General features: G+C 47.0%; 1 protein-coding gene across 1 annotated transcript in view; it reads right to left on the reverse strand.

Annotated features, from left to right (window-relative positions):
• Positions 1 to 13,265, reverse strand: part of LOC137924326 (collagen alpha chain CG42342-like) — a 96,222-nt gene that overhangs the window by 8,367 nt on the left and 74,590 nt on the right. Inside the window, exons 2-9 of the mRNA XM_068767724.1 lie at positions 5,144 to 5,214; positions 4,978 to 5,013; positions 3,928 to 3,963; positions 3,549 to 3,620; positions 3,208 to 3,276; positions 2,710 to 2,763; positions 1,535 to 1,714; positions 824 to 929 (exon numbers count right to left, since the gene is read on the reverse strand). Of these exons, the coding sequence (XP_068623825.1) occupies positions 824 to 929; positions 1,535 to 1,714; positions 2,710 to 2,763; positions 3,208 to 3,276; positions 3,549 to 3,620; positions 3,928 to 3,963; positions 4,978 to 5,013; positions 5,144 to 5,214 (624 nt within the window). The remainder of the gene's footprint in view (positions 1 to 823; positions 930 to 1,534; positions 1,715 to 2,709; positions 2,764 to 3,207; positions 3,277 to 3,548; positions 3,621 to 3,927; positions 3,964 to 4,977; positions 5,014 to 5,143; positions 5,215 to 13,265) is intronic.

A 13,265-nucleotide genomic window follows, 5' to 3' on the forward strand; every position in this document is an offset into this window, starting at 1 on the left:
GAAAAACTGTTAACCGTGCGCGTGCGCATGCGCATGCTGTACCCTGTACGATTTAAGGTGCTTCCGGCACAACATGCACAACAATAAAGTGGAGCTGCCGCATGCGATGGCGTATGGGAAGTTTTCACGCTACAGAATAACGAGAAATCCTCGTTTTTAGACTTGGAAATGGCCGGGTACTATAAACTTGTGCAGCAAACGTGAGGAGCAAATTGTTGGTGCATGCGGCGGAGGGCAGCGTGCTCGAGCGCCTCATCCGGTGGGGGAGGGGGGTCTGTGCGTGCGTCGTGCTGCGTGCACGTGCACGTGCACGTACCCGCTTGCCGCGCTTGCCGCGCGCGCCGCGCTCGCCGGGCGGGCCGGGCGCCCCCGCCGCGCCGCGCTCCCCGCGCCCGCCCTCCGCGCCTTCAACACAGCGCACGTACAGCACGCGCACACACGCGCAGATACACGCACACATATTAACAATCACCTTTCTAATGGAATGTTCGTTCCCTTACTAATGGTGTACTACTTCCAAATCTACTCAGCCAACAACACTAGTGAAAAAAAATTAAAAGGACCTCGACAAGATACGTCAGCTCATTGCTATCGCATTCCAGGCATAAAGCCTTGCATTGGGTCGCGTAATGACTTGACGCGTAACGAGTCGAATCCGAATCGCAATAATGGCAACCTAACGTAGTCCCCAGACGGCATTTACGTTCAGCGTGAGAAGGGTTTTAGTAACGTATGTTGTCGAGGGCCCGTGTGCACGCGGTGCGTGAAGCTTCTATGGCCCGTGGGTTGTTAGGAAGCCAATCTAGGAGGACTGCAGACTTACCGGGAGGGCCGGGCGGTCCGGGCGGACCCTCGATGATGCCGGTGGGAAAGGCGTCGCCTTTCAACGTCGTCGTGTAGCCGCGTTCACCCTTGTCGCCTTTGTCGCCCTGCAATTATAGTACTTCAATTAACGTTATTTGTGTTTATGTGTCGACTTGACCTGTGAATAAATGACACGCAGTGTATCATAAGAGAGACAATCATATAAAATAGCGGAAGACACTCCGGTAACACTTTTTTCATTAAGAGGGAAACTGTCTTGAAGTACGTAGTGGCGGTGTCTGTCTAAGTCCAATTCAAGTCTGATGTGAGCTTCAGTGTCGAACGTGAACTCTGGACACGTCCTCTTGAATAGTGTTCCCCTACTGGAAACGAGCCCTAGGGGTTCTGAACTTCCATAAGGTTTAGTATATCTCAGGTCTACGATGGACCGACGTGATCTCGAATCATTGTGAGAGCACCACGAAGGTTTCAGGGGTGGGCTATCGAGAATAGCACAGAGAGATTGTGCGTTGTCCTTAAATTTGACTCGAGCCTCACGCACAGCGCAGTGAGCGATCACCGAGGGAGTTTTAGGGTAAAGAATCCCACACAGCTATGTCCTTTCCGCAGAACCAGGGTATCTTTAGCATTCTAGATGTTCAACCCTACTTCATGTTCTAATTTTCTTCTTTCTCGATTTCCTCCGAAATGAAGTACACGGTGGCGTCACCTTATGGCCAGGCGGGCCTTGCAGGCCGGGCGGGCCGTGTGGTCCGGGTTCGCCGTGCGCGCCGGTAGGACCGGGCGGGCCGGGCGCGCCTGGCGGCCCCGCGCGGCCCTCGCCGCCCGCCGCCCCGCTGGCACCGACCGCGCCTGGCGGTCCCGGTGGTCCCGGCTCACCTGGCTCGCCCTAGATATGAACACAACGGGCAAAACCTGCAGGCTGTGCGGCTGCAGCTGGCACTACAATACGTCTCACATGTGCGTCGCCGCATGTTTGATACTTTCAATTTAATTATCTGATTATTTAATGCATGTTATCAACTTTGTTCTCGATATAAATTTACATCTAAATTTTACACATTCAGCATGTACATAAAAATGAGCGTACTGGTTTGCAAGTTCAGAAACACGAAATGTAGACCAATTGGTATTGCCTTATATACTTTCAGTGACATTGTGAATTTTTAAAAAGCTTTTGACTTACTTGTGCCAGTCGTGTGTAGTCGGATCGTATCTAGAACTACATGCACGTTCCTGAGTGCGTCATTACCTTGTGTTACCTAGGTGGATATTGGTGAATATGGCGTTATTTTGCTATGACAATTATGTGCATATTCGTGTGCACCATTACTTTGTGTTACCTAGGTGCATATTGGTGAATATGTCGTTATTTTGCTATGACAATTAAGTGCATATTGGTGTACGTCATTACTTTGTGTTACCTAGGTGCATATTGGTGTATATGTCGTTATTTTGCTATGACAATTAAGTGCATATTGGTGTGCATCATTACTTTGTGTTACCTAGGTGCACATTGGTGAGTGTCGTTACTTTTTGTAAAGTAAGTGCACATTGGTTGATAGGTCGTTATTTTGTGTGAACCAAGTGCACATTGGTGAGTACGTCGTTAATTTGTGTCATCTATGTGCACATTCTTTAGCACTTCGTTAATTTGTTTGAGATAAGTGTACATTGATGAGTGCGTCACTGCTTAAAAGCGACTAATCATGAGCCCAAATCAAGAAGCGCGCTGTAGCGCCGCATGTCCGCGCCCGGGTCCGATGCAGTGTACGCGCGCGACTTGTGTTCAGTTTTGAAGCAAGGGAGCTCAGTGCTGAGTGGAAATAAACATTTAACTATGCTACTGTCAAACGCAATACTAAGCAAATAATATTTTCTCACCTTAAGTTGAACGATGGACTGCGCCGATATGTTGTGGCCGGCCGCCTGCAGGCCCTACGGGGTCAAGCACGTCAGTACTCGTGCACACACAAACACGCGGGTGAAGCGGCAACCGAACAGTCGCGGAGAGATAAACAGATGCTCACCTAACTACCCGCACGGGTCATAGCTTCAGCCACCACCATCTTGTTGCAACTACCACCTTCAAACAAAACTTGTTTATTCTGTATTTTAAGGCGGAGCAAAAGTTCGATATTCAAAATTAGTAAAGAGGATCTAGGCCGGCGACAATATAAAAAAAAAGTGATGTGGCTGAAACTAGGACCTAAAAAGGTGTGTGCGTAAGTACAATCACAAACAATACTCTCATCTAAAAGCTTCCGGCCCAAGCGAGCCGGGCCGCGTTGCGCAGCCGACAGGCGTTTGCAACAAAAATTAAAACAAAGCGGAACATCAACACAAGACAAACGGCTCCGGCCAGCGGCGCGCGGAGCGTACCTTGACGGCCACGATCTCCGCGGTGGTGTACGCGCTCATCTTATAGCTGTCCACCGACCGTTTCACGCCCTGCAACCGCCGCAACAGTTTAATTCACGGCGTAACATGGGCCTCGGGTTTGGCGCGTGTTCGTTGTCACGTGCCACGTGGCTCTGTGTCTACAGTCAGATCATTTCGAGTTGATTCGCGCAGCCCCCGCCGAGCTGTCTCGAGCGGGAATTGCGTGTCGCATGAAAGGTCTCACTTAACATCGTGTACAGCTTTTTAACAAAGAATTTGATCGGAGATGGCCTGGATGAATTCAGCGGTTGGAGCGCCGAAGTCCGGCTTGGTGAACGCACCTTCACAGCGGCGAACACGTCGAACCCCGGGCTGCCCATTTCGCCTTTCTGTCCCTTGTCTCCCGGCCGGCCCTGGAACATTAAAGTGATGCTTGTAGAATACGAACTAACGGCTAATGACTATCATCGACGCTTTGTGTAGACGGAGAGACAGGTCGTAAGTGTTGTAATGAAGGTTACGGCATTCAGGGATTTTCAAGTTCCTGGTTTCATGGCGCAAATTCATAATAATAAAACAATAATCCAGTGCTTGTTTATTCATAGCTAAGTTTTTAACAATAATGTAGGTTAAGTTAATTGTTAAGTAAAATAATAAATTATTAGGTGGTTATTGCTTAACGCGAGTATTGATCTAAGAAGTAGGCAATTTTTAACTTACCGGATCTCCTTTAGGGCCGTCGAGTCCGATCGGTCCCTGGGAACAGTGCAAATGAATGTCAGTTCGCTATGCAACACGCGGGCGCTAACCCGACATCAACGTGTGCGGCAGCAGCACGCACGGCTGCGCCGGAGAGGAGCTGGAAGTGTTAAGCGATAGGTTTCCGCAGCCGAGAGGTGGTTAGAGTCAGAGAGAAAGAGTCATGCAAGCGCCGGGGACTCCCCCTGCCGCGCTACTCTGTGAACACTACGTACACCTACAATACGACAGGATAGAGGCCGGGGGAAATGGCAGAGGGTCTCTTATATGCTCTAGTTGGTGGGGACTAGCCAACGCTGGTTGGTCTGGTTTTATTGCCGGAGCGCCAGCAGCGGCAGCGGCGGGCAGGTGATGTCGCACCGTCCTTCAGTCAATCATTCAAATGTTCCTTCATCTGCGAGTTTTTTTATTATCTACAACACGCCGCACTGGGACACACCCGTGCATTAGAACCCATGGGAGTATGGTGTTTAGTTCTTGCTCTAGTATTTATTGACTTCTCTGGGTGTGTGAGGAATGTTCAGATCTAAGACGCGCGGCGTAGGATTAGTTGGCATTAGTAACGTGGTTAGGGTCCGCTAACTACGGGGCACTACGGGTGGTTACGGGACGCTACAGGTTGGCTCTTACCATAAAGCCTCGCTCGCCCTTCTCCCCTTTGCTCCCCTGAAACGTCACACGGGCGTACAGTAGCCGTCTGTTGGGAGAGGCCCTCCCGCGACCGGCGGCGCAGGGCGAAAAGGGAAACGGGAAAATCGTTTTAAAACGCTAGTCGACCGGTGCTACGGTGCTACGAGTCCGGAGCTACGAGCGCGCTACGGCCCGGACTTGAGCACCGTTTCAGTTCGGCAAGATTTGCATCGCGACAGATCAAATAGGCTTATGATTGCTCTTTACTTCACTACTTCGACTCATTTGTACAGAATGCAGTTTTTAGGTAAAAGAGCGAGGAAAGTTTTCGTAAAAGAAATTTTGAAAAGACAATAAATAAAATTAACTAAAAATAAGTACCGGAAATCCGTTCTTGCCCGGCGCACCCATTAAGCCCTGGAAATAAATGAACGAAACTAAAACAAAATTTAAATATAGCAAAAGCACAGAACTTTCTGGTACTCTGACTGTTTGCACAGAGCACGTGATGGCTCGCAGCGAGGGCAAGCCCTGTGACGTCACTCACCGGGGGGCCCGGCTCGCCCGTGTCTCCTTTCTTGCCCTTCTTGCCGCGCTTGCCTGGTGGCCCGGGTGGTCCTGAAATCAAAATAAGAAAACTTGAGTTGTCTTTGAGTGTTAAGAGAATGATCTGTATAGATAATATAGAGAAGATCTCCCGGTTTGGGTCAGCCGTCGGCGCGTAACAGGACCGCACGAGCAGCACGACTGCTCCTCGCGGCTGCTTAAGGATAACTACCGAAAAGCAAAATCACACGTTTGTGAAAATGGTTCTCGATCCAACTTCACATTTAGTTCTGTAGAGCAGTTTTTAGTCGTTTTACTCGTTGTTAGCGCCGGACTGCGACGACCCGCGCCCGCGGTGTTCATCGGTGCCATCTCGCGGGTGCGTTTGAACCGGCTGCCACAAAACGAGGCCAGCGGCAGCCGCGAGATGGCGCTAATATTGACAACGGAATACCCTTTTTTTCAAATGACAGGTTCTCACGAAATACTGAGTAACTCCTTATCGATGCGAAGCGAAGCCCAACTTCGATTTTTGATCCGATAATGACGGCGTAACCCTAATAAATACGCGTAATACGCGCGTGGTCTTCTATTTCCATCTACAGGTTACACATTATTCAGATCTGATTTGCGGGCTAGGCCACGAACAACGCGGCCACATACCCGCGATGCAACGTATCAAGCAAGCATATTTAACATATAGTGATAAAATTTTTGCTTTAGTTTCTTCCGTCTCTAATCATGGCAAGTGAAGATATTCCTCTCTTTAATTTGTTAGCAGCGACCCAGGTTCACCGAGTGGCTTACCGATAATTAATCTTTGCTGAAGTTCTCTCTAGAGGGTCGCTGTGTCGGGCACTCCATGGACCGCCCTTCTTAGTGCCGCGAGGGTTTAACAGTGACCTTTCGGTAGAGAACAAAGTGGAGGCGGTGTTGCGCTAAACTATTCTTTGTCAGCCTCGTTCAATTAGCTTTTTTCCTTTTCCTCCGACCTCGTCACGTCGCTTGTTAGTTCTCGTGGTTCAATAATTTGGATCGAATCACTTAGCATAGCTGCCGCTGTGCTTTGTCAGTTGATGCATAAAAGTGAGCAAATGCAATGAGTGTGCATACTCCCGCGCTGCAAAACCCAGGGTGCTGGACGGTGCTCACATTGCAATCAGTGCGCGTTGGCCGGAATCTTGGTCAAAGTATCACCCGACTAGAATTATTTCGGTAGCCATCTGACATCTGGGCTCGCGGTCGTCGTTGTGTGTAGTGCGCAGCGCAGTGCTGTCGGCACAGCTTTTGACCATGCGTTGCGGTGGCGTTGCTGAGCGAACGGAAAGTTCCAGCTGTTTACAGGCTTACAAACGACCGGTGCAATACAGTTCCTCTTTGAGAACACAAAATAATAAACAGAAGTATTACGGGATTTTTGTTAACATAAAGGATAATAATATCGTCGGTTGAACCGCCACTTGCTATTTGGTCGCTTCACGTTGGCGCGCCCCGGCACACTCGTCGTGCGCGACGTGGAGTGTCGAGCTCTCGCAGCGAGTGCTGCCAAGTGTCCTCGGTGTTGCCGAGCGTCGCCGAGTGTCGCCGAGTGTCGTCGCGAGCCGGAGAGCGGACCGAGTGACAGGTGTCGGCGACGAGCCAGAGCGCTCTTATAGATGCGCGTGTTATGCTGCGCGCTGCACCCGCCACCGAGCCAGCCGGCAAACTGCTCGGTTTTAACTTTGAGCGGTGCGAGGATGCTGCTATGCACTTAAAACTTCTTTGCTGTGCAACTTACTGAAGGAAGCGTGTCCAAAAAAAATGTCAAACATATTGGTCAACGGACTTTGAGAAAAGGGTAACCGATATAGTGCATTCAGCATTGTGGTTAAATTTTTTGAAATCGGTGGTAAATTTTTACACAGTAAGCTAATTTCAGGAGAGCAGGTTATAACGCTCTCCAACTTAATTGTACTCGCCTGAACACGCCTTACGCCTTGTGTTCGAAAGAAACTCTTTAGAGCAACGAAATATCCGTTTGTCGCTGCCGCAAGACAGGCATGTATATGCTGCTGCTGTATCGAATTTGCAAACTTTCGCCGGTGGTCATTTTCCCGGCTACTACATCTCCATCGGTCTCAAGGCAAGCTTTAAAAGCATTCTTTACTTTTAAAGCTTGCCTTATGAAAACTATTAGCCATCCGGATATTACAAGCCCATGAAATATTAAATAAAAACAGACTTTGTGCCATACCTACGGTACGGCACTAAGCGACAGAGGGTTTCATCAAAGAAATGAACAGAACTGTTGTTATGAAGACAGCGGAAGATCAATAATTTGGCGACATGTAAAGCGGTGCCAATTGCATAATATTAACGGAATCCAAGTTCATTGTAAGCCTCAGTTTCGGTAACAATCGAATCAGAAAAATATGAACCGAACGTAAACAAATCGCTCAGACCCGCTGCGACGAGCTACCTGCTGCCTACTGCCCGCGCCTCCGGCCACAGCGCCGGCCTGTACTTATCAGTTAAATATGTATAATGCGCGCAATCCCTGACTTGAAAAGAATTCCAGCCGGGGATTGTGCGCATTCATGTCTTTTTTAAGTTCTTTAACAGTTTAAAATGAACGTGTAGTGCTCAGATCGTCTCTGGAGTGCGCACGTACATCGAGCTGGCCGCGCACGTTCATGTTTGGGCCGCGAGGAGCGCGCTGAGCGAGCACGCGGGCGAGCCGCACGCTCGGCTGCAGACAGTCTCCCGTACAACAGAGGAGTGAACCCTGCTGAATGTTTGACGTCAAAATATTATTGCAAGCGCTCCGTACTCCGTTCCGGCTATTGTTGTATGCAAATGGTACGGTCTGCAAATTAGTGGCGCGAGCGGCTCTCGTGCCTAGAGATGGCTCGCAACGAGGACGGAACAATGACGATAGCAATATGTCAGCACAGGCTCAGTCTGTTGCAGGAGCAGGCAGACAGCCTTCACTACCAGCAAATGTCTTTGATTTATTTTAATAAATCAATTAGGGTAATGCAACCAATAAACACATACTGTTACGCCACTGTACACGAGCACAAATAGATTCTAGTTTCAAACAATACAGTGATTTACCATCACATTAAATGACTTGAACTTATATGAATAAGTGTCTGAGAAAGGTCTTGTACGATGACATATGTTCAAGGCTGCGTCATTCACACCGGAAAACCGAGAAGCTCAAAAAGCAGCACCGAAACGGAAAAGTTATTAGTTTACGTTCCCTTAAAGTGCTGCGATTATCCCGAAACGCACGGGTTCCGAACAAAACCTCGGAGGTCTCGACTCTAAACTGCGTCTGGACCTCTGTTAGTCGTAAGCCTTGTAGAAGCAATTTAGTGGTCAATTACAATAATAAAATAAAGTCGCAGAATCTATCTGTCGGGTGCAAATATTGTTCCAATTGTCCCAACATAAACGGCGAAAGAACACGGTGTGACCTTTTTCTGGAAGAGGTCACAAACTCAGCAGTGTATTCGGGCAATTCCACGTGTCCACTATTAACTTCAGCCACGTAACATTATCGTCGGTATTACGCTCACAAAGGCTTATTTATCTGGCCGGCATTGGAGGGTACTTCCGAAAGCGAGATGTGCTTGCCACGCGTCAAACTACCTTACGAATGAAGTACGGGAGATTTTCAAATGTGTGCCGAAGTAAGCCCTACTGCGGTACATTTAAAGACATCTATTTCCTACAACAACTAAAGCTTAAATATAATAAAACTCAAAATAGTTTTATTATAGCACAGAAAACCGCCTACCAGCTGACCACCCGCGCAGCAACGGTCTCGCCCGCTCCGTTTTCACACTGTCGTGTACAAGTGTACTGTTTAACAGAGCTCGTCGAAGATAGCAGTCTGTTGAAAAGACGTCCCAAATAACTTCGTGTCCTCGGCTCGAGGGACACGGGGCGCGTGCCGGGGGCGCGCGGCGGGGGCGCGGGGCGGGGGCGCGTGCCGCACTGCGGGCCGCTGCCTCGACCAGGAGCCAATATTTCCGAAGTTTTGCTAAATAATGTTTCCCAATAAATCATTGAAAATGATCATGGAATGTCTCTAAAAAAGCACGCGCGTAGTGTTCGTCGGTGATGGTGGTCGCGTGAGAGGCGCGCGTTCAAAGTGGCGGCCGGCGCGCGTTCAAAGTGGCGGCCGGCGCGCGTTTTTGGCGCGTCTTCTATCGCTTCACCAGTTTAATCCCCGCGTTTCCAAACCCTTGATCTCTTTGAGTAATATTATGTTATATATCCAATACGATAAATAAATGCTTAAAATAATATTGAGGTGACATCTGGTTGTGAGCGCATTTTCTGAATGTTCTCATCGCGAGCTTCAGGGTGATTGTGGTTAGAGTAGAACAAAACTTGTGCAAAATGCAGTTAATTCTTTGCGAAAATAAAAGTCGGCTAAAAGTCAGGGGCACAGAATTCGGTGACATTAATAAATATTGCCTACCAGGATAATTCAGGATCAAAGGTTTTATTTACATGAAGGCTTTAATACTTCGCAGTGTCGGGTAGCCCTCCTTGCGCTGCGCTAACCTTTCATTCGAATGGGGTCTTCCTTACAATTCAAGTTTCCGAACAGTTTGTATCATTTTCACCTGGGTCGTACACTGCGTACAGTTTTAGCACCGAGTTCTTTCAGTACTAACATTCATTTAGTTCCGTCATTCAGCGCTCTCGTCCCTCTCGTTCCAACTCATGTCTTCCTAAGTTGAAGCACGTGGCTTTTCATTGATTTTGAAATTCAATGACAAACACAAAAAAATTATCCATATGATGCAAACTATGTACGCAATAAATTTTCCGTGCGTCGTACTGTCTTCGGATATTGCTTTTCCTGCATAATAATCTACTACACGTGTAATTTAATTAATTATAATTTTAATTACAATAAATCCATTGCTTAACGAAACCGTACACAGGGCACGGCCTGTCTTGCAGAGTGAGTTACAACCAGTTTAAAATAACACATTTGCGTGTTGTGTCGGACAGTACTGAAGAATATTGATACAGCAAACAAAATATTATTGATTTTAGGCTTTCCATAAAACGTTCAGTTTGTTAATAGGATCAATTTAACAGTTCCTTTGTGTCGGTACTTTAAGTCGCTTAATTTTTCATGTCGTAAAATAAGAAAAATCGTAAATATAACTACGTGTGTAATTTATAACATATCATATCAACTTAAAAATACCTTGTATCTCCCTTAGAACCGGCTGGTATATGGCGTATGTGAAATAAAATTTGCGGCATGTAACAAAATTCTTATTTGTAATACCTATTGTTCCTGAACTCAATTAAGAGCGTGGATATCAATGGGTTCTTCTTTTTCAATGTCATTTAATTTAGTTTTATAGTAGTAGAGTAGTTTATTGATGAATATTTATGTCCTGCCAGAAGAAAAACTAAGATTTTTTTGGTATATATTAAAGTTGTGGCGGCGGCGGCGGTAGGGTCGTTGCGTTGCTTGAGGAAGGAGACGGTTGCTTTTGAAAAAGTGCGTTCTTTCGATACATAATGTTAAAAATTATTTAACGGCAATTCTATTCCAAAGCATCGTGGTTTAAAGTTTGTGAATAAATCTATCCTGTCGGCTGTGTGGTGCTACATATATCTCTTAAAAGCAACTAAAGACTCGGTCGGTTGTACGAAAAAAGCTGGCGAAATTTCCTCCGCGGCAATCGTTGTGTATTATAACGTAATAGGTTTTAAATAATTGTGCAACAGCTCAACATGAAGCCTCCCAGACAATCGCTTCAGGCTTCTTCGGGAGCTTACGTCAGGCTTGTTGCGTTCCAGCTGGACCAGCTGGAGCAGCTGGTGAGAGTTCTGTCTCGCACTCGTCGACTGTTTGGAGCAGCGCCGAGCCCGCGGCGGAGCTCGGCGCTATGGCTCGTGATTCGTTTAGTGGTTTTTGTTTTAGTTTCAGAACACTTGCCGCGCTGATACTTCCTCTTATGTTGTTAGTAATTTCTTCCAGCATGAAAATATGTAATTGATCATTAAAACACTATTTAAATTAAAAGAAGAAAAATGTTAAAGTTGAACAAAATTTAGTATATTCTTTACTTGATTCCATTAAATAAGTACATTCTTTTATTTCGATAAAAAATAAAGCTTAATGAAATAATAAATAAGGTTAAAATTAAGCTCATCATGGTAGTTATATAAAACCTTCTGGGGAAGGCTTCAAAGGTAAGTCGAACTCTACCGCCATGCTCCCCGGACTGCGAGGCCCCATTATTACTCGTTTCGTTCGACGGCACGTGGTCAGGCTGATTGGCAGTTCCGCTTATTAGAAGACTACAAAACTGCTTGACTCGACAGCCGAAGATAAGCACATTATCTTATCGGTATTCTAAAAAAACATTACAACTGATGTCACCGCCGGCATTGCTCGTGCAGTGTTTTTATGATATATATTACGGTCGTCATCATCATAAGTGTGGCTTCCCTGCGATATATTTCCAAAAAATGCTGGAAGCGGACCGCATCCGGCGCCTTGCGACGACCACAGCGAGGTTGTCTGCGCGCCACAGGGACGCCACAGGACGTCCTAGAAATTTGTTGCGCATGACATTGTAAGCAAAGTTTGTCAAAAGTGAATTGTTGAGTTAAATGTATATTTGTGCGTCTGCACAAAATGCTTAATTGTTCAGTGTATGCCATTGATGTAATATTTTAAAAGATATGAGCACCGGATTAGGGTTGCTGAACCAATTACAGCTGTTTTTGCAAAGGAGCCCGGCGACGGGCAGCGCGCGGCCGCTCGTGCATTGATTTCGATTTAATTAGTTCTTCAGCAAAAAGCCGAAGGCTGCGCTCCTCAGCGGAAAACGATTGCGCAGCCGGCGTCAGCTCGGTAATGTTGCCGCGGGCGCAGCAGCTGTGACTTTTCCCTCCGGTAGGAGAAACAGACCGACTTTATTAGGGATTTTATTTCAAAAATGTTTTTTTAGGAAGCGGCCGCTTTGTTACGGTAGCGCAGTAGAGATCGGTGCCGGTGGTGTCGCGCCAGCAAATTGCACAGACAATCCCCTAACGAAGCATCGGTCGCCGCCTCCTCCGGTCAGAGACGACACTTCGTCAGTGCGCTTTGAAGTAAGGCCAGCAGGGTCGCAGGCTCATATGAACACACACCGGTGACGATGCCGCCACCGATTTTTCGACAACCTGCACTTGTGTTGTGTCGTAGAGTTTTTTTAATTATTTATTCATTTTGTTATCCAAAAGATTCTTCAAGGAAGCTTAATTTGATAGACAAGTGTTACTCCCAAGCGTTGGCATCGTATCACTTAAAATCGTACACACTGTAAACTTCAATTTTTGGTCTGATATTTCAGAATCTACGCGTATTACTATGTCAAACTGTACACTTCATTCAAACAAATTCGTTACTAATTTTGTAGGATCTAAAGAAGACATAACAATTCTGTCTTTGTTCCTAGCGTCAACTTAATGCACGTTGCTGCTATTTTTTATATTTATGCGTGACCGTGCCCGGTCCGCGTGCTGGGTGCGGACGCGCGGCAAACTCCTGCACGTGTGACGTATACAAAAAGTTCTGTTTTTATTTTACTAGAAAATAGCGGGGCGTCGATGTTAGAAATTTCAAAGAAAACCCTTAATCTTTTTCCGGCGCAGCTTCGTCGACGCCTCGAGTGCGCGTCAAGGGCGCGTAGAGGGCGCGCGGAGGGCTTTTTGATATTCGAGATGTGAGACCGGAGAACGACTTTTTATTTCGCAATTTCCTTACAAAAAGCGTCGCTGGGGGAGTTCAGCTATTGCGCACTCAACAACACTTACTGACACTACAACTGTAACTTTTCTCGCTAAACCAAATAGTTTTTATAATTTAATTGGAATATTTTGTATTTATAATGTCATATTATTTTCACTGAGATCGTGTGAGCTACTGTGAGGTTGCAGATGGTAACACGGACCTCAGATCGACCGGAGGACACGATTGTCGGAATTGCGCTAGTAGTCATACACGAGGATACGGTGTCGAGACGACGACGAGAGACATGCGTCGGAGCGCTGCGAGCCGCGCTGTCGAGCTGCGCGACCGTCCGTGCGAGCTGCGAGGTGCGAGCGTG

This window comes from Battus philenor, unplaced genomic scaffold (genome assembly GCF_028537555.1).
Source record: "Battus philenor isolate CCGP_79_NKW_IND1 unplaced genomic scaffold, ilBatPhil1.0.hap1 SCAF_10, whole genome shotgun sequence".
NCBI classification, from domain to species: Eukaryota; Metazoa; Arthropoda; class Insecta; order Lepidoptera; family Papilionidae; genus Battus; species Battus philenor.